At 52.1% G+C, this 18899-nt stretch overlaps 2 protein-coding genes across 3 annotated transcripts in view; both read left to right on the forward strand.

Moving 5' to 3' along the window:
• PSMD11 (proteasome 26S subunit, non-ATPase 11) overlaps nt 1-3925 on the forward strand; it is a 29651-nt gene extending 25726 nt beyond the window's left edge. Inside the window, exons 12-14 of the mRNA XM_048830089.2 lie at nt 377-428; nt 2233-2375; nt 2509-3925. Coding sequence (XP_048686046.1) covers nt 377-428; nt 2233-2375 — 195 coding nt within the window. The 3' untranslated portion in view covers nt 2509-3925. The remainder of the gene's footprint in view (nt 1-376; nt 429-2232; nt 2376-2508) is intronic.
• A 14501-nt stretch (nt 3926-18426) lies between these two features.
• The window catches only part of CDK5R1 (cyclin dependent kinase 5 regulatory subunit 1), a 71858-nt gene continuing 71385 nt past the window's right edge, over nt 18427-18899 (forward strand). Inside the window, exon 1 of one of the 2 annotated variants that reach the window (XR_012666161.1) lies at nt 18427-18554. The gene's annotated coding sequence lies outside the window, so the exon portion shown is untranslated. The remainder of the gene's footprint in view (nt 18555-18899) is intronic. The other variant, XM_048829698.2, reaches the window with a different exon arrangement.

An 18899-nucleotide genomic window follows, 5' to 3' on the forward strand; every position in this document is an offset into this window, starting at 1 on the left:
ATGGTGAAGCTTAGTTAACTAGATGCTTGCTGAGTCAAGCAGGAATGCTCCAAATCCCCTGCTGATTCCAGTATGTATGAAATGCACGTTGTGCTGTATTTCATGACGTGAAAAGACAACAGGTCACTTGAGAACTCTGATTGTTAAAAGCTGGTTCCTGGTCATGGCTGCTCTGACATCCTGCTTTGCCTAAAACTGACTGTAATTGCAAGCTAGTCTGTATGTGAGATCTGGCTTGCAAAGATATTCAATTACAAGTGCTGAAATGTTGCTTGGAAGCAGCTATCTTTATATCCTGTCGGGTCTGTGGGTTGAGGGTGGTAAAATCCACTGCTCTGCGGTTTGCTTCAAGAGATTATTTCAATTTCAATTTCAGGCTGATGTGGAAAGGAAACTGTCACAGATGATCCTGGACAAGAAATTTCATGGTGAGTCTCTGCACCCTGTTGGATCTTTCCCCACCTTTCACTCCATTTTCAGATGAACAAGTGAAAGAAGCTTGTGCACGTTCTCCTCTTAACTGCTGTCTCTCCAAGTCTTAAGCACATGCCCTGGAGTGTTGTCACTCTAACTCCAGATGATGCTGACAGGCCTAGAAAGCAAATAGAGGTACATGGGGAAAATACTGAAAGGATTATGGGCTGTACCCTGGAGGACCTGAGCATTTGCTATTTTGGGAGCTATGGCTGTTCAGCCTCTCTCTGACCCCACCTTCCTCTGACTTACCTTGTGACACCAACTGACCAATGGGAGCTTCCACTGGTGCCCTGCATGCTCAGTAACGGCTTCCACTTGAAACCAGAACTTCTTTGCCAGCTCCTAGCAAAGAGCTGAGGGTCATGCTTCCATCCACCTCATGCTGGAGGACTAGTGTCTAGTACAGGGGTGGGCAAACTTTTTGGCCTGAGGGCCACATCTGGGTGGGGAAATTGCATTCAGGGCCAAGAATGTAGGGCTGGGGCAGGAGGTTGGGGTGCAGAAGGGACTGCAGGGTGTGGGAGGGGGTGTGGTGTGCAGGAAGGGGCTCAGGGCAAGGGGCTGGGGTGCAGGAAGGGGCTCAGGGCAAGGGGTTGGGGTGCAGGAGGGGTGCGGCAGGGGGCTCAGGGCAGGAGGTTGGGCTGCAGGAGGGTTGCAGAGTGTGGGATGGGGCTCAGGGCAGGGAGTTGAGGGCTCAGGCTAGGGTGTCAGGGTGCAGGAGAGGTTTGGGGTGCGGGCTCCAGAAGTCCCTGTGGCTCCTTCGGGAGGGGGAGCAGAGGGTTCCATGCGCTGCTGTCGCCTGCAGGCACCACCCCCCGCAGCTTCCATTGGCCAGGAATGGGGAATTGCGGCCAGTGGGAGCTTTGGGGGGAGGGCAGCACGTGGAGCCCTCTGGTAAGCAGCTGTGCTCTCCTTTCCTGAGTGCCCAGCACAGAAATCCAGTCGTCCTAGCTTAGCTGGGCAGAATGAACATGAGAGAGGTCAGTGGGACAATCATGTTGATTAGAGAATGATTAAAGCATTGCAGAGACCCAATACAAAAGGGGTAGAAAATACCTTTTATTGGTAATGGGATCAAGAAAATGAAAGGTAAATCTCCCAGCTGCTGGACTCGCCATCAGAGAATCCCACCCACTATACAGATGATTGGAGATGGGTTGGAGATCCCCCTGAGTAAGATTTCCCCCACCCCCCTTTTTGAAGGGTGCTCTCGCACAAAGCGGGTTTCCAAAGTGCTGCCTTCTGGCGCCCCTGTTCCACATCCCCTGCAGTGTTGGTTGCAAAGAGCATGTTAGCCAGGTGCTGGGGTTGTACTGGTAAGCCCGGGTCAGAGGAAGTCCTGACACCTTTCCTCCATACGTGCTGTGATAGACTTACTGTTCTCTCAAGCATGTGCCTAGCTAAAACGCAGGAAACCATTTTTATAAATAAAATGTTTCCACCAAAGCACTTGTTTTGTGTTGTAGAAACACTCCCCAAACCCTAAAACCACCCTTCTCTAATATGTGGCTCTAGGGGTGAGAGAGATGCTAGGGGAGCAGTGGTCACAGACCCCCCTGGAGGGGCAAGGGCCAGATGTTTAATGTAGGGAGATGGCTGGATAAATGTCAATGGAAATGAATTCCACACGACCAGCACAGCAAAGGCACAAGGTCCGACCTGGAACTCGATGGCTGGATCTGACAGAAGAAGGCCCTCGGAAGTCTGTCTAGCTCACATATGCACTGCTGGGTAACCAGAGCTTTGTGTTTGTAGGGATCCTCGACCAAGGGGAGGGAGTCCTGATTATCTTTGATGAGCCACCAGTAGACAAAACGTACGAAGCTGCCCTTGAGACTATTCAGAATATGAGTAAAGTAGTGGATTCGCTCTACAACAAAGCCAAGAAGCTAACATAGGTGAGTGGGTTTGAGGAGCTGAAGCACACGACTGCTTGGGTCCATTTCTTTTGGCTCCCAAGCCTAGGTACAGCATGTGCCTATGCTTCTCGCTTCCTTCCCCTTGATTGACAGCGGCTCTTTTCTCTTGCAGAGTTGACTTTGGTAGCTGTCATTTGGAGAGTGTGTGTGACAGGAGAGTGAAACCTTTGGGAAAATGCTCGGAGACTTTTTTCTTTGTTCTACTTTTCGCTCGGAAAGTTTTTAAACGTCCTCATCCGGTGCATCTTGTATTCCATACGATGCGTGTTCCAGTTTCCATGTAACGTTTACTGGCCAAACTTTGTATCGGGGGGGAAATATTGTTTAAAAAAAGAGGGATCCTAAATAAAAGGAAAAAGGCTTACACTACCTAAACATGTGCTTTCCACTTCCTGAGGGATGGCAGAGAGAGTAAAGCAGGGGCAAGGTTTTATCCTCAATAGCTACCCAGCTGCCGAGGAAACAGTTCCATTTCTTCCCTCTACTCTGAAATTGGAGACTTACTGACAGTGTATAAGAAGCCACATTTTATTCCATTTGTACTGAACCAAAAAACCCTTATGTACAGACTGCTGGTTTATTTTTAAATCTTAACTAACCCCTTTAATACCCCCCCAAAGCAACTCCATATTGACTCCCAGAAGCCCACACATAGGGAACCCACGTCAGAATTGCCACTGTGCTAGATCAGCTCAAAGGGTAGAAGTAACGGCGGCAACTGGCTAGATTGTGAGGCCAGTTTCTGGCAAAGGGAACAGCACAGGGCTCCCCAGGAGGCCTGTATTGCATGCTGGTGTTTTGAAATAGACTAGACTCTAAATGTTTTAAACCCCCCGCACCCCACATTGTTGGGAAAAACAAGTGAGCAGGTGTTAGCTCTAAGTGTTCACCTCCCTGTGAGAGCCAAACAACCAAGTGGGAAGGCAGCCTGCTAGCATAGGCACTGATCGGATTGTTATTATTCACCTCTGCTGTTTGGTATATTTCCTTAAACATCTGATGTAAGACAAATCAGCCCCTCTGGAATGAGCTTGTGTAGCACTGGCTAGTTACTGTTTCAAAGTGATATACATGGGAGGTGGAGCACTGTGTATTCCAGCATGTTTCATTTTATGGTGAGATTACTAGCAAGGTTTTAATGCAATTTGGGCAGTGTAAGCTTCTGTATCTCTGTCGTGCTGATCTTTATTTTCCTTCCCCTCTGTCTCCCTTTCTCTCTCCTTCTCCATGTTTTCTTACTAAATTTATATTTTATAAAAGGATTCTGTTTTATCAAGAGATTTTGCCTTCACACTAAATCTTAGACTGGCAGATTTTTTTTTCTTTCTTTTTTTTTTTTTTCCTGCTTTCTTATCCACATATTTTAACTTTTTCTGGTATTTTTTTTTAAACTCTCCATCTCATCCAGTCGGTCACTGTTTGGGTTTTTGGCACCATCAATATCAAATGTACAAACGGTTCATGCTAACCAACACCAGGTATATCTGATGTTCAGATGAGTTCCAATAAAGTAATTTTTTTTTTCAAAATCTGTCTCCTGTCTTCAGCTATTGAGGCAGAGAACATGCATATTTGGTGGTGGTTCTTTTGGCCAAGGGGAGTACAGCTTACAAAGCAAGCTGCATATCCATCCAAAGTGCACTACATTGGGTGATGGGATATTATTTATTTCTGAACACTAAAGCTTTAGAGAGCATGTTTTAAGAAGCATCACACAGGTCTGCAAAGCAAAATAACTTTGTTTACCTGGAATTGTTTGACCATGACCTTTTAACCTTCCTGGAAAATGTTCCAACACCTTGCAGCTTTAAAGAAATGGAGCCAAGCTTTGGAAAGCGTAGTCATGCAGTTCACAGGCCTTTTTAAAGCTCAGAAAAGATCTTTATTATGATCTCATGTGATCTGCATAACACAGCATGGATTTACGGGTCAAATACTTGCACCAGGCCCATCACATTTGGTTGAGCTAGAGCATCCCTCTTAGGAGGGGACACCCAGTCTTGGTTTACAGACTGCTGCTGGATCCACCATATCCATAGGTAAGTGGTTTAATTACCCTAATTGTTAAAAATTTGCTGCTTTCGTTTTGGCTGAATTTCAGCTTCCCATTGTTGGCTCCTGTTAGGCCTTTCTCTGCTTGATTAGAGAGTATTCTACTGCCGTAACTTCTCATGTATGTATTTCTAGAGTGTGATCAAATATCTCTTATCTTTTTTTGCATACGCTAAATAGCTTGAGGTTCCCAAGTCTGTCACTGAGGCAAGCTTTCTGGACTTCAGATCGCTCTCGTGGCGCTTTTCTGAACCCTTTCCAGTATTCACACTTTAAAACAGATGTTGGTGCATCCAGAACTAGATACAGCTCATCAGTGCCCCATAGTTAATGCTACCTCCCTATTCCTACTTAGCATTCCCTTGCTTATACATCCAGGGATCACACTCGCTCGCTTCGCCAGTGCATCAGACTAAGAGCTTCCTTTAGGTAGTTTTAGGCTTGACAACCCTCCCGGGTTTTCCTGGAGTCTCCAGGAATTAAAGATGAATCTTTAATTAAAGATTGAGATGTGATGAAACCTCCAGGAACACGTCCCATCAAAACTGGCAGCCCTAGTTGGTTCCCCACCATGAGATTTTTAGAGTCCCTGCTTTCCAGAATATAGTTCTCCATGTGGAAGGTCATCCCACCAGCCTGAACTCTTACCACACACACACACACACACACACACACACCTGCTCTACAACATTAGTGTAACTGCACCTCATCTGCAAGGTTTCAGTGGGTTTTTTTTGAGTGAAACCTTGAATCTGTATTTCCAGGATCTCCAAAGGAGTTTGTAGATTGTAACGTTCTCTTAAAGCACTTCCCAAAAAGCCCAGTGACCTGCTATCTACTGCACTGCCAGTTGCATGAAGCTTTTCCCCTGGGAGTATTGTAGTTTTGATTTGCTGCAGGACACTCTTAAGCAGATAACCCACAAATTGGGGTGTCTTTGGAAAACTAAACCTACCAATAGAAATTCATTCATGCGAGAGGATCATAGAATATAGGGTTGGAAGGGACCTCAGGAGGTCATCTTGTCCAACCCCCTGCTCAAAGCAGGTCTAACCCCAACTAAATCATCCCAGCCCGGGCTTTGTCAAGCCTGACCTTAAAAACCTCTAAGGAAGGAGATTCCACCACCTCCCTAGGTAACCCATTCCAGTGCTTCACCACCCTCCCAGTGAAAGTTTTTCCTAATATCCAACCTAAACCTCCTCCACTGCAACTTGAGACCATTACTCCTTGTTCTATCAGCACCTCTGCTCAGTGTGCAGCAGCAATCAAAAACAACATTCAGATGTGTAAAGAATGGAATAGGAAATACTGAGGTGTTATAAAATCCATGGTCTGCCCTCACCTGGGTTACAGTATTCAATTCTAGTCATCCCATCGACTCATAGGACTGGAAGAGACCTCGAGAGGTCATCTAGTCCCATCCTCTGCATGCATGGTAGGACTAAGTATTAGCTAGACCAGTGGTTCTCAAACTTTTTATACTGGTAACCCATTTCATAGTGCAACCCCCCCTATAAATTAAAAACACTTTTTTTAATGTATTTAACACAATTATAACTGCTGGAGGCGAAGCGGGGTTTGGGGTGGAGGTTAACAGCTCACGATTCCCCATGTAATAACCTTCTGACCCCCCCAACCCCCAGTTTGAGAACCCCTGAGCTAGACCATCCCTGACAGGTGTTTGTCTAACCTGCTCTTAAAAACCTCCAATGATGGAGATTCCACAACCTCCCTAGGCAATTTATTACAGTGCTTAACTTCCTCCCCGTCAGGGTAGTTTTTTCTAATGTCAAACCTAAACCTCCCTTGAAGCAATTTAAGCCCATTGCTTCTTGTCCTACCCTCAGAGGTTAAGAACAATTTTTCTCCCTCCTCCTTGTAACAACCTTATATGTACTTGAAAACTGTTACCATGTCCCCTCTCAGTCTTCTCTTCTCCAGACTAAACAAACCCAATTTTTTCAATCTTCCCTCATAGCTCATGTTTTCTAGACCTTGAATCAGTTTTGTTGCTCTTGTTTGGACTTTCTCCAGTTTGTCCACATCTTTCCTGAAATGTGGCGCCCAGAACTGGACACAACACTCCAGTTGAGACCTAATTAGCGCAGAGTAGAGCGGAAGAGTTACTTCTCGTGTCTTGCTTACAATGCTCCTGCTAATACATCCCAGAATGATGTTCGCTTTTTTTTTGCAACAGTGTTACACTGTTGACTCTCATTTAGCTTGTGGTCCTCTGTGACCCCCCCAGGTCCGTTTCCGTAGTACTTTTTGCTAGGCAGTCATTTCCCATTTTGTATGTGTGCAACTGATTGTTCCTTCCTAAGTACACTACTTTGCATTTGTTCGTATTGAATTTCAATCTATTGACTTCAGACCATTTCTCCAGTTTGTCCAGATCCTTTTGAATTTTAATCCTATCCTCCAAAGCACTCGCAACCCCTCCCAGCTTGGTATCCTCTGCAAACTTTATAAGTGTATTCTCGATGCCATTATCTAAAGGATAAAAAATAAAAGGGGTCCAAAGTTGACAAGTGATTAGAGGAACAGAAATACATCTGTGTGAAGAAGCTGAAAAAGTCAAGAGTCTCTTTAAGTGACAGAAATTCTGGTAGAGCCAGTGGGATGGCGTTGTTAAAGTTTTGCATACACAAGGGGGGGGGGAGTTGCTCTGCTGTGAGTGTGTAAAAACCTCATTGCGTTGTGCACCAATACTTGGGGCAAAATCTGGCGAACTCTTGAATTTTCTGAAGAGTTTCAAGAAGCCTCTTGGCTTCTCAGTTCCAATAAATAAAAATTAACCTCACAGCTTAGTTTTCATTTTTTCCCAAGCTTCTTTGGCTAAACTACACACTATAGAAAGTAAAGGGACTGGCCAGCGCAAGTGCAGTGCTTGCCTGGATTACATAATTTTGCTACACCCAAGAATACTTTTTTCATTTATCTAATTTTCTGTGCTCTCATCAAGCCATTGAATGGCTTAAGAATTCTTGAATCAGCTGAAAGGCAGGTGTTTTTGAAAAAACATTTTTCATGTGTGGGGAAAAACTCTCTCCTTCCAAAAAATCCTGTTGAGAACTTCTTCAGAAAGAAGTTCATGTTTAGAGAACAATTTTTGACACCAGCTTTGTTAATCATCTTCCAAGCCAGCTGCGTTCTGTGGGATCTTGGTCTGGGTGTAAATCGTTACTTAGTATTTTAGTCCATTTAAAAACGCAACAACCACAGTTCCCCAGCAAATGAACATACAAACACGGAGCTATGTCAGGTCCTGTTGCTCTCTCTCATACCTAACACAACTCCTAAAAAGCGAGGAAATGAAAAGTTAATACTGCCAACAGTATGTTCCCTTTACTCCCCATCCCTAGATGTGCACTTCAACCTTAGTGTCGGTGCCATACACCACAACCTGGGTTCCCTCCTTCCAGCGCCATTCCTGTGCCCAGGATGTTGGAGGCGAGAGGTGGAATTTAGGGAAGGGGCCTTTTACTGACGCACAGTGCAGTGTTTGTGTTTTAATTAATAGAGAATAAAGAAGGCACTCCTATTCTTCGAGTGCTTGTTTCATGTCCATTCCAATCAGGTGCGTGCATGTGCACGATGGCCAGAAGATTTTTCCCTTAGCCACATGCGTCGGGTCAGCCTAGGCGCCCCCGAAGTCATGCCTACATAGTGCTCTATATAGAGCCCTGCCGACCTGCCACCCCCTCAGTTCCTTCTTTCCACCAGTGACGGTTGGCTGGAACTTCCCGTAGCCCTTGCTTAGCAAGCACGTTCTGTAGTCATTAGTGTCATCTTAATATTAGAGTTCTTAGAGTTGTTCTCCCCCACATCCAGCCTCCCCAGAGCCATGGTATGCCGCAGTCCCCGGGGTTTAAAAACTGTGGCCTGTGCAAAGCACATGCCAAAGAGCGATCCACACTCGTGTTTACGGTGCCTAGGGGAGGGTCATCAAAAGGATTGTTGTAAGATCTGCTGCGAGTTCTGCCCTAGAACTCTTAAAGAAAGGGAACAGCGGCTTAAGGTGATCCTCATGGAGGCAGCAGAACCGACAGGACGGTTCTCGGAGGAGGGATAGGAGTGGCAGGAGGAGGCAACACCCATCCTCAGGCCAGGGCTCTGGCCAGCCCAAGCCGTCCTCTGGCCCTAAACCAGCCTTTTGAAGGTGTGGTCAAGGACGGTGCACCAGATCACAGACTGGATCTAACCAGCCTTACCTTTTCCTCCCACTGTCCCCTTTCTACCATGCATGGTCCCGTATCACTTCAGACCACTAGGTGCTCCGCACAGTAGAGAGGGGATACTCCATCCAATTCTGTGCCCTTCCCCGTCCCTCTTCAGGGACTCTTCTCACAAGCATCTACTCATCCAGGAGGTGCAGTTGCTCCTATTGCTAGGGGCAGTGGAGGAGTTTCCTCTGGAGCACAGGGGCGAGGGATTCTATTCCTGGTATTTCCTAATACCGAAAGCCAAAGGCGGCCTCAGGTCTATCCTGGACCTGCGAGACCTCAACAAGTTTGTAAAGAAACTCAAGTTCTGCATGGACTCCTTGTTCTCCATCGTCCCCTCACTAGATCCAGCAGACTGGTATGCTGCCTTCAACTTGAAGGGTGCGTACTTTCACACTGCAATGACTCAGTCCCACAGAAAGTACCTCAGGTGTGTGGTCAACGGTACCCACTACCAACTTTCTGTCCTCCTGTTCGCCCTGTCAGCAGCACCTCGAGTATTTACCAAGTGCACAGCAGTCGTGGCTATGCTCGTGCGGAGATAGCAGGTACAGGTGTTCCCGTGCCTCAGTGACTAGCTGATCAAAGGCCGCTCCAGGACCCAAGTGGAATCTCAGGTCGTATTTATCAGAGCCACCTTCAAGAGCCTGGGTCTGCTCTAAAGGAAGCAAAATCTCCTGTCCAGAGGATGGAGTTCATAGGGGCAGTACTGGACTCGACCCAAGCCAGGGCATACCTGCCACAGGCACGGTTTCAGGCCCTCAACAACATAATCAGGGGTCTCATGCAGTTCCCCACCACTACAGCGAGAAACTGCCTGAAACTTCTCAGGCACATGGCTGCCTGTACCTACACACCAGACTTAGGCTTCGACCACTCCAGTTGTGGCTTGCATCAGTGTATCGCCCAGCTTGGACAGGATCGGGACCCTGCCTCGCCCGGTCCTCGACTCCCTCCGGTGGTGGATCAACGCTCAGCAGGTCCCCTTTGCTGCCCCACAGCCATCTCTGTCATTGGTGATGGACGCATCAGACTTGGGCCTGGGGAGCTCAGCTGGGAGACCGCAGAACTCAAGGCCTCTGGTCGCAAGCAGATCTACGCTTCAACATCAATGTCAGAGTGCGGAGAGCAGTGTGCCTAGCATGCCCCGCGTTGCCCGGTTAGACAAGGACAGAATGTCCATCATGACGGCCAAGATGACGGCCATGCTCTAAATCAACAAACAGGGGTGCACGCTCTTCTCCCCTGTGCCTCTCATGGCGTGGGACTCCTGTGTAGAACATTCAATTCACCGGCAGGCTCATACCTCCCCGGGGTTCAGAACGAGTTGGCGGACCACCTCAGCAGATCCTTCCACAGTCACAAGTGATCCCTTCTCATGGAAGTTGCATTTTCAATCTTCCAGAAGTGGGGGGGTTTCCCCTGATAGACCTCTTTGCCAGGCGACACAACAGGAAGTGCCTGCCGTTCTGTTCCTTCCAGAATCACGGCCCGGGCTCCAGCGCGAATGCGCGCCGCCTCCATTGGGGGAGTTCTCTCCTATACGCCTTTCCACCGATACCGCTTGTTCACAAGGTGCTGTTCCAGTTCCGCAGAGACTGAACTCGGGTCATACTGATAGCACCGGCCTGGCCCCATCAGCGCTGGTACACATCCCTCCTAGACATGTCCGTGGGAGCCCCCATTACCTTGCCGCTTTCCCAGACCTTCTCACAGAAGATCACAGATGTCTCCAACATCCAAACCTCTAGTCGCTCCATCTTACAGTGCACCATGGATGCTCCATGGTTAAATCCGTTGGAGCTTTCCTGTTCAGACCCAGTTAGACAGGTTCTCCTGGGCAGTGGGAGAGCCACGTACCTTGCCAAGCGGAAGAGATTTTCAATCTGCTCGGTGCAGTGCCATTTACCACCGATGCTGGCTTCAGTGCTGCACGTTCTGGACTACCTCCTCCATCTACGGGGGGGGGTCTCTTGTTGTCTTCTATACGGGTGCGCTTAGCTGCTATCTTGGCCTTCCACCCGGGCATGCAGGGCCGCTTGGTATTTACTAACCCCATGTCAGCTGATTCCTAAAGGGCCTCGTCAGGCTATGCCCTCACGTCCGTCAGCCGGTCCCTGCCTGGGATCTCAACTTGGTCCTTTCTAGGCTCATGGGGGGGGGGGGCCCTTTTTGAGCCTCTAGCAACCTGCTCCCTGCTCTCTCTCTCTTACAAGGTCACGTTCCTGGTAGCAATAACCTCGGTCAGGAGGGCGTCGGAGCTTAGGGCCTTGACATCAGACCCTCCCTACACTGTGTTCTATAAGGACAAGGTTCAGCTCAGATCTCACCCTGCTTTCCTCCCAAAGGTTGTCTTGCAGTTTCACATCAACCAGGACATCTTCCTCCCGGCTTTCTATCCTAAACCTCATTCCAGCGGCAGGGAGCAGAGACTCCACTCTCTGGATGTCCGCAGGGTGCTGGTCTTTTACATCGAGAGAATGAAACCGTTCAGAAAGTCGGTCCAGTTGTTCATAGCAGTGGCAGACAGGATGAAAGGTCAGCCGGTTTCATCCCAATGCATCTCATCATGGATAGTGTCTATGAGTGCTATGGCCTGGCTGGTGTTCCCACATCTCCTATCACTCCACACTCTGCCAGGGCACAGGCTTCATCTACAGCATTCCTGGCTCTGGTTCTCACCCAGGAAATCTGCTGCGTGGTGATGTGGTCCTCCATAAACACTTTCGCTGCACGTGATATGATTACCTAGCAGGCCAGAGACTATGCGGCCTTCGGAAGAGCCGTTCTCCAATCAGTGGACGGCTCCAATCCCACCTCCTGAACTTGGCTTGGTCATCCCCTGATTGGAACGGACATGAGCAAGCACTCGAAGAAAAAACAGTTACTTGCTTCTCGTAACTGTTCTTTGAGATGTGGTGTTCATGTCCATTCCAATACTTAACCTTCTACCCCTCTGTCAGAGTAGCCGGCAAGAAGGAACTGAGGGGGTGGTGGGTCGGCAGGGCTCTATATTGGGCGCCATGAAGGTGCAACTCCCGAGGGATGCTGCTAAGGGAAAAAACTTCCAGCCACCATGCCCGTGTGCGCGCACATACCTGATTGGAATGGACGTGAACAACATACCTCGAAGAACAACAGTTACAAGAAGTGAGTGTGAATACAGACTAACACGGCTGCTACTCTGAAAGAAGTGAGTAACCGTTTTTTTCTTCCTCATCACCTGAGAACAGGACGTTTGTCAGTTGAAAAGCAGCCTGGTTAAACCATGTCTGACGCAGGGAGCTCCTTGCTATACAATGGTAAGGCCGAGAGTTTAGCCTTTCCCTTGGTGTCTGCCCATGAATCATAGAATCATAGAATATAAGGGTTGGAAGGGACCCCAGAAGGTCATCTAGTCCAACCCCCTGCTCGAAGCAGGACCAAATCCCAGTTAAATCATCCCAGCCAGGGCTTTGTCAAGCCGGACCTTAAAAACCTCTAAGGAAGGAGATTCTACCACCTCCCTAGGTAACGCATTCCAGTGTTTCACCACCCTCTTAGTGAAAACGTTTTTCCTAATATCCAATCTAAACCTCCCCCACTTGCAACATGCTGGCTCTCCTTTTGGAAGTGAGTGGTGTATGCAATTCCTTCAAGTGGCCCCCCTACGCAGCCTACCTGTGCCCAGTTTGGTAGGCAGACCAGTGTCCGAGAGATGGAGCCTGGTATTGGAGGCTGGGGAGAACTGGGCGGCTCCAGGAGGGACTTGCTGCTACGTTGCAACTGAGAGGCAGAGGTGGGAGTCCCAGCCAGGATGAAGTGGTTCTGTGCTGGGAGAGGCTCACTGCACTGCCAGGCAGCATTAGGCACCCCAGTGCATTGTCCAGACCACTCCTGGGGTGCATCCCCCCCCCAGGCACACAGTGCTGAGAGTAGGGGACAGCCCCCAGTGAGATGGATGGGGCAGGTCACACCCCTGCAACCCTCCTGGGCCGCAGTGGGGTGGCAAGTGCCCCTTCCTACACTAGGTCCCCAGGTGCTACCAGCGTCCCTCGTCCCCATGGCCTGCCAGCCTGTCCAGGAGGGAGGAGTTGGGGGCAAGCTGTGTCCAGGAATTTCTCCGGTACCACCTGTGCACAGACACCTGATGAGTCTTTGAGGGTGGCTGCAGAGGTGACATGATCTGCCCAACATTTGCTAAAGCCAAGCTACACTTCTCTCCTAGGCCTGACAAGGTCAGTGTGTTCCCCCCACGCTATTCTTGTGACCCTTCTTCCACATGTGTATGAAGGAGACAGACTATGTCTCTGACAGGAAGGGGTTGGTGCATGGCTCAAAGGGGGCAGAGTTAAGGTGGAGCAGGAGATGTTAGATTAACTCTGTTTCCTGGTTTCAGAGGCTTTTAAGTTTAGCCACCCCCCATGCTCCTGGAAGGGTATAGGGCAGAAGAGGCAACCCTACAGGCATATATGAGGGTTCTAAACTCTCCTCCTTCAGGGCCTCAGTCAATCAGTATCTTACAGGGTCAGGGAGGAACTTTCGCCTGTGGACATGTTAGTCCATTAAAGTGTTTCTTGCACCCTCCTCTGAAGCAACTGCTGCTGACTATCATTGGAGACAAGGAAACAGGGCTAAATGGAGCCCTGGGACCCAGCTGGTATGGCAATTCCTAATTAAGATAGGAGGAAGGATTTAAACCTTCCCCCGCAGTATCTTCAACCTGACGCCAGCAGCATTTGCTAGTGCATAAAAACAAGCATGATGCTGCCCAAGCAGAACGAGACGCAAAGAGTTCAAATGGTGCAAAGGAAATATTAAAAAAGTGTGGTCTGGCTGGTAACGCACCATCAGGCTGTTCCTGCAGAACACAGAGTAACCTGATGCTTTAGTCTAAATTGAAATGATTACATAAGCTGCAGTGCTGTAACTGGCCTCTCGATGTCGCTACAATTCAATGCACACTAGGCGTGGAACAAAATGTCTCCAGACTATGGCACAGGCTGGACAGAATCAGCTGGTTGGTGCTGTTTCTGGGAGGGCCTGAGCCTGGCCATTGAGTGCAGTGAGGGGATAAGCACCACGCTGCTCTGCAAGGTGCTCCTTCCATTCACTGGCTGACAAAACAGCAAAGATGTTCTGGGCAGGGAGCCAGACCCTGACTCCCCTTGATTATCCTACCCCCCCTGCTGTGTAAAGGGTTTGAGCCTCCCCTTGAGTGTTTGAAACTTAGCCCCACTTGAAAAAGGGAGAGATCAAGTGCTTTAAGCCTAAAACAGACCTCTTGTAAAGCCTGCTAGGTCTCTGGCAAGTGTGTGTCCTAAGGTCTGAAAAGCAGGAGATAAAACTGACCCACTGCAGAGTCCAAGCTGCAAGAACCAGACACAGACAGTCACAGCATCAGCTTTCCGGAAGTGCTGGTGTGATGCACGGGGGCGGTGCCTGCCCTGAGCGGTTTAAATCTCACCTTCTGAAACCCTGTTCGCCTCAGGCACGCCGGCTTCCAGGGCATTAGTGCCAAGAGCCCCTGAAGGCTGTTGCTGGGGGCCTGGTTCAGCCCTTTGCTGCATCCTGGGCCTGGCACGTGCTCTCGTAAGAAAGCTGCAGTAGTAGGTTGTCTTTCAGGGCCTAAAACATTACACAAGCAGCACAATGCCTGTTCAGTGCCCAGCGCCTAAGGGCTGGCTCCCTCGCGGATGCTTTATTGCATGTGCGCTGGTGGCTAGAAATGCCTGTCTGGACTAAGGAACACGCAGGCCCATCGACACACAGCTGCACTGGAAACCCTGCTCGCCTACCTCTCGTTCTACTGGCAGAAAAGTCCTTTGGCCGGTATCGCTTACTTCTCTTGGGCAACTTGCCCAAGCCCTAGCAGTTCCCTGAGTGAAATGAGCAATGCCAGCAAAAGGCCATTTCTGTCCGTCTAACTACATCTAGCCTAGGCCTTGTGCCCCTTATAGAACTGTCACCCAGAAATCCCGCCCCAACTTATGTTACTGCCGCAAGGGTCTAGTGTAGCCCTGGCCCCACCCTGGTAGCACCGTAGGGCAGTGATGGGTAGCCCTGCTCATCTGCAATGAACCCAGAACCAGTAATGTCTGCAAGGAATCAAACCCTCCCCTCAGGGGGAGCTGGCTGGGGCTTGCTGGGCACCAGGAGGAAACGGTGGCTCCAGGCAGTTTGGCCTCAGCAGGAGCTGGAGGAAGCTGCTGTTCATGTGCCCATGTGTTTTGCTTTAGCTGGGGTGGGGCTAAGGATTGGCTGTTGTCTCATCCTAAACTACCCCCCCTCCACAAGTCTGGGCTCAAACCAAAGCACAGTGGTCCTGTGTTGACCTCTGCCTTTGTCCCAGGAGAGCCCCGACCACCAGATAGCGCAGGCAGGAAACCTTGTGTCTCAAGGGGTGTTTGTGCAACTCTTGTGTAATGCTCTGGGGCTGTGGTTGAACGACATTTGCAGGAACTTCCCTCGTCCCGTTAAATGCCTTGGGTTTGCTCTGGCCTTTACTCTTGGTCGTCTTCTTGTTTTCTGCTGGGCATGTGACCCAGCCTTGTCAGATGTGTAATATGTATCTGTGGTCACGCGGCACAGGGCTACAGGAAACCGCCCAGGGAGCTCGACCAAGGCCGGGCGTGTATCCTTTCTAGGTCACGTCTCGTGTTCCTGCTACTGGCGGCTGGGCTGGTCAGGGAAGAGGCTGTAACGTACAGCAGCAGTTCAGGCAGCAGCGCTGCTTGCTTGCGGCCCTAGGAAAACGAGGGGCTGTCGGGCTCTGCTTGGGTAGCGGGGGCGGAGGCATTTCAACCACTAGAATTTCCTCCATTCAGCACAGGCTGTTGACATTGCACAGTTGGGAAAACTCCAGTGGCCTGTCTACACTATAGTGACCACTCAGGCCGAGCTCGAGTGCCTAATTCTCCGACTGTAAAGGCCCCGATTTGAAAATCGGGAAGACCCACTGAGCAGCTCCTCTTGATGCCAGTGAGGCTGGGCTTGTTTCATAGACTCACAGATACTAAGGTCAGAAGGGACCATTATGATCGTCTAGTCCGATCTCCTGCACAATGCAGGCCCCAGAATCTCACCCACCCACTCCTGCGATAAACCTCTCACCTGTGTCTGAGCTACTGAAGTCCTCAAATTGTGGTTGGCTGATTCGTCAGCCGATGTGGCGTTAGGCCAGGGTGGCACTAGACACTTCTGCCAGTGTTGTTATGTCAGACTGGGGGGTTGGGTTTTTGTTTTGTTTAAATGACACGGCTATCCCAGCACCTGCCCTGGCTAGCTGTGGTTATGCTGCCATAAAAGTCCTTTTGCTGGGCTAGCTTATTGAACGGGGGGAGCCAGCATAAACTATGCACCAAAAGCACGTTTTTGCCAGTATAATATGCAGCTCCCCGGGGCAGGGTGGCAGGCGTACTATGGGCAAACCGTGGCCAGTGTAGAGATGGTCTTCATCTCTCGTGCTCCTGGTCACCCTACAGAGCCGAAGGAGCTCAACTCCTCTGGGATTCGTCCATGAGCTTTGGCTAAAGTTTGACTGGATCAACCCAAGTAATGAAGATTCTGCAATGGCTGCAGGGCGAAGACGTGATTGTAACATTCTGGCTTTTCTGGGGGAAGGTGCAGTTAGAATAAACAGTTTTTGTGTTGTCGCTGGAGGCCATTTTGATCTGGACTAACTGGGAATGAACTCAGGGCCGCACCTTCGCTCCTAGTCACTCCTTGGGCTGTAGTTTCATTCTGGTATTGCACACCTACAAGGAGCGTGATGCCTTAGAAATGGGAGGGGGGTGGTTGTGTTAAAACTTTGCCCGCTGGTGGTTTCCACCTAGGATGGCGAATAGCGATCCCCTCGCTTCCCCCACTGCTGGGCTGTCCCTACTGCTGCTTCCCAGAACCAGTTATCGCTGACAACGTTGTATGAGTCAGCTGCCTGCCTGAGGCACGCCAGGCCTTGGGATTTTGCAAGTCACACAAGCGTTTAATCCAGTTCAGATTGGGGCTTTGTTTTCATAATAAACAAGTTTCCTTGTCTGACAGCCTATGGGAGTGGCTGTAGCCGTGTCCCTCCTGTGATGGGAGCGAGACAAGGTGGGTGAGGGATTAGGGCTGGGCATGTTAACATTAGCGAACGGGGGGCTCCTGCTGTTACCTAGTCCCCAGTCCCGCTGCAGTTCGGTTCAGTTTGCAGTTCTCGTGCATAAAGTCTATTCAGTGCGTCCTTACCGAAAGGAAGAAAACGGATCACGGGCTAGTATCCTCTCCCTCAGTAAGAGAGCAGGGCAGGGCAGGGGCCTGTGACCATGCGCCGTGTTAATTAAAACCGCTGAGGTCATTCCATCAACGCACATTAACTGGGCGGAAAGTTGTAGAGGTAAAAGAAGGTGGAGAGAGAGCAAGGGTGAGGGGGTTGGGACAGGAGTTTGGGGGGCAGGATGGAGAGGGGAATAGTTATGGAAAGAGATTCCAGGTTCCTTTAAAAGCCATGCAGCTCTGGTGCTTCAGGGAGAGGCCCACCAGACGCAGTAACAGTCACGGGCGATTGCTGTTAAAAAAAAAACCTGGCCTCCTCTGCGCACATGCTTGGCGAGGGGGGTCCGGGGCCTGTCTACATGGGTAATTCCATGAAGAGCAGCTGTGAATTTAAGGCCCACTGGCCATTCCGGAATTGCGTCCCCACACGTGGCGTTAGCAGAGTTGCTCTGGAATCGCTTGTAGCCAAACTCTTTGGTACCTGCCCCTCCTGGAAAACCTTGCCGGGGGGGGGAAGGGGGGGTAGCAGGTGAGCGGCTGAGCTACTGGAGGTGACTGATGAGGGCGGCCGCTGCATGGCCACAGGGCTTGGCCCCGCCTGGACTGATTCCAGAACGGTTCCAGACTTTACCTTACTCTGAATTCGTTTGCAAGTGTGGTGAAGGCTGCAGGGGCTCCCGCTCAGAGGGGTGGAAAGCAGCCGCTCAGCTTCCCCCGGGGTGAGACCAGGTGCATGTGAGCATCAGGCTGAGGTGGTGACTGTCCCCTTGCTGAGCACCCGCTGCGCCAGGGACGCAGGACCCCCTGCCCGTTGGACGCAGACGACGTGGAGCCACCCCAGCAATGAGCCCCCCCCCCCAGGGTTCTGGGGCCCTTTCCAGTGTCTCGCCCTGGGGGGCTAGAGGGGGCGAGCTGGGCCGGGGCTTTCGCCCAAGGGCCCCCTGGCTGCCCAGGGCCTGGCGGGCGCCCTGCGGCCCTTGGGGACACTAACCCCCGGCAGGCCGCCAGCTCCAGAAACCGGCCCCCCAGTGTAGAGGAGCAAAGCCAGGGGCTGCACCCAGCACCCCCCGCCCCGCAGCTGGTCGGCTCGCCCTGCCGGGCCCTGACCGGCCTCCTCTTACAGCTGCCCCGGGCCGCCCCCTCCCCCGCCCGCTCCCTGCCGCCCACGGGCGCTGCGCGGCGGCTCCGCGGGGCAGGGGCCGACCCCCCCGGCCGGGCTCCGCGGCGCCCGGCTCGGCCGGCGGGCGGGCGGCGGGCGGGGCCGGGGCGGGGCCAGGCGCCGCGTGGGGCTGGCTCCGGCTCGCAGCCTCGGCCGGCGCGACACCGAGCGCAGCCGCCGCCGCCGGAGCGTCCCGCGGACACGGAGCCCAGCGGCCGCTGCTGCCGCGGGCGGGGCCGGGCCGGCGCGGGGGCCGGAGCTGCGGCGCGTCCGGCGGGGCCCCTCTGCGGGCGCCCCCGGCCCCGGGGCCCTGCGCCGCCCGCCGGGGCCCGCTCGGCCGGGGCGCGGGGCGCGGGGCGCGGGGCGCGGGGCGGGAGCCGGGGCCGGGGCGGGCCCGGCGCTGCAGAACCTTGGACAGAAGCGGAGCCGCCGCCGGGTCGCGCAGGGCGGAGCTGAGCGCAGCGCCCCGGGCACCGGCCCCCGGTAGGCGGGGGGGCGGCGTGGGGGGGGCGGGGGCCCGGTGGGGCCGGGGGGCGCTGGGGGGGGCGAGCGGAGGGGGGATGACGGCCGGGGCGGGCGGGAATGAGTGCCCGGGGGGGGGGCTGGTGGGGGTGAGAGCTGGGGGGTCGGGGGCGAGGGCCCGGGGGGGGCCCGGGATGACGGCTGGGGGGGGCCGGGATGTCGGCCGGGGTGGCGCCGGGGGGCGCGGCGGAGCGGGAGGGGAGGCTGCGGTGCGGGGCCGGGATGACGGCTGGGGAGGTCCTGGGGGGGCGCTGGGGATGACGGCCGGGGGGGGCGCTGGGGGAAGCCCTGGGGGGCCGGGATGAC

Source organism: Caretta caretta, chromosome 27 (genome assembly GCF_965140235.1).
Source record: "Caretta caretta isolate rCarCar2 chromosome 27, rCarCar1.hap1, whole genome shotgun sequence".
Classification (NCBI taxonomy): domain Eukaryota; kingdom Metazoa; phylum Chordata; order Testudines; family Cheloniidae; genus Caretta; species Caretta caretta.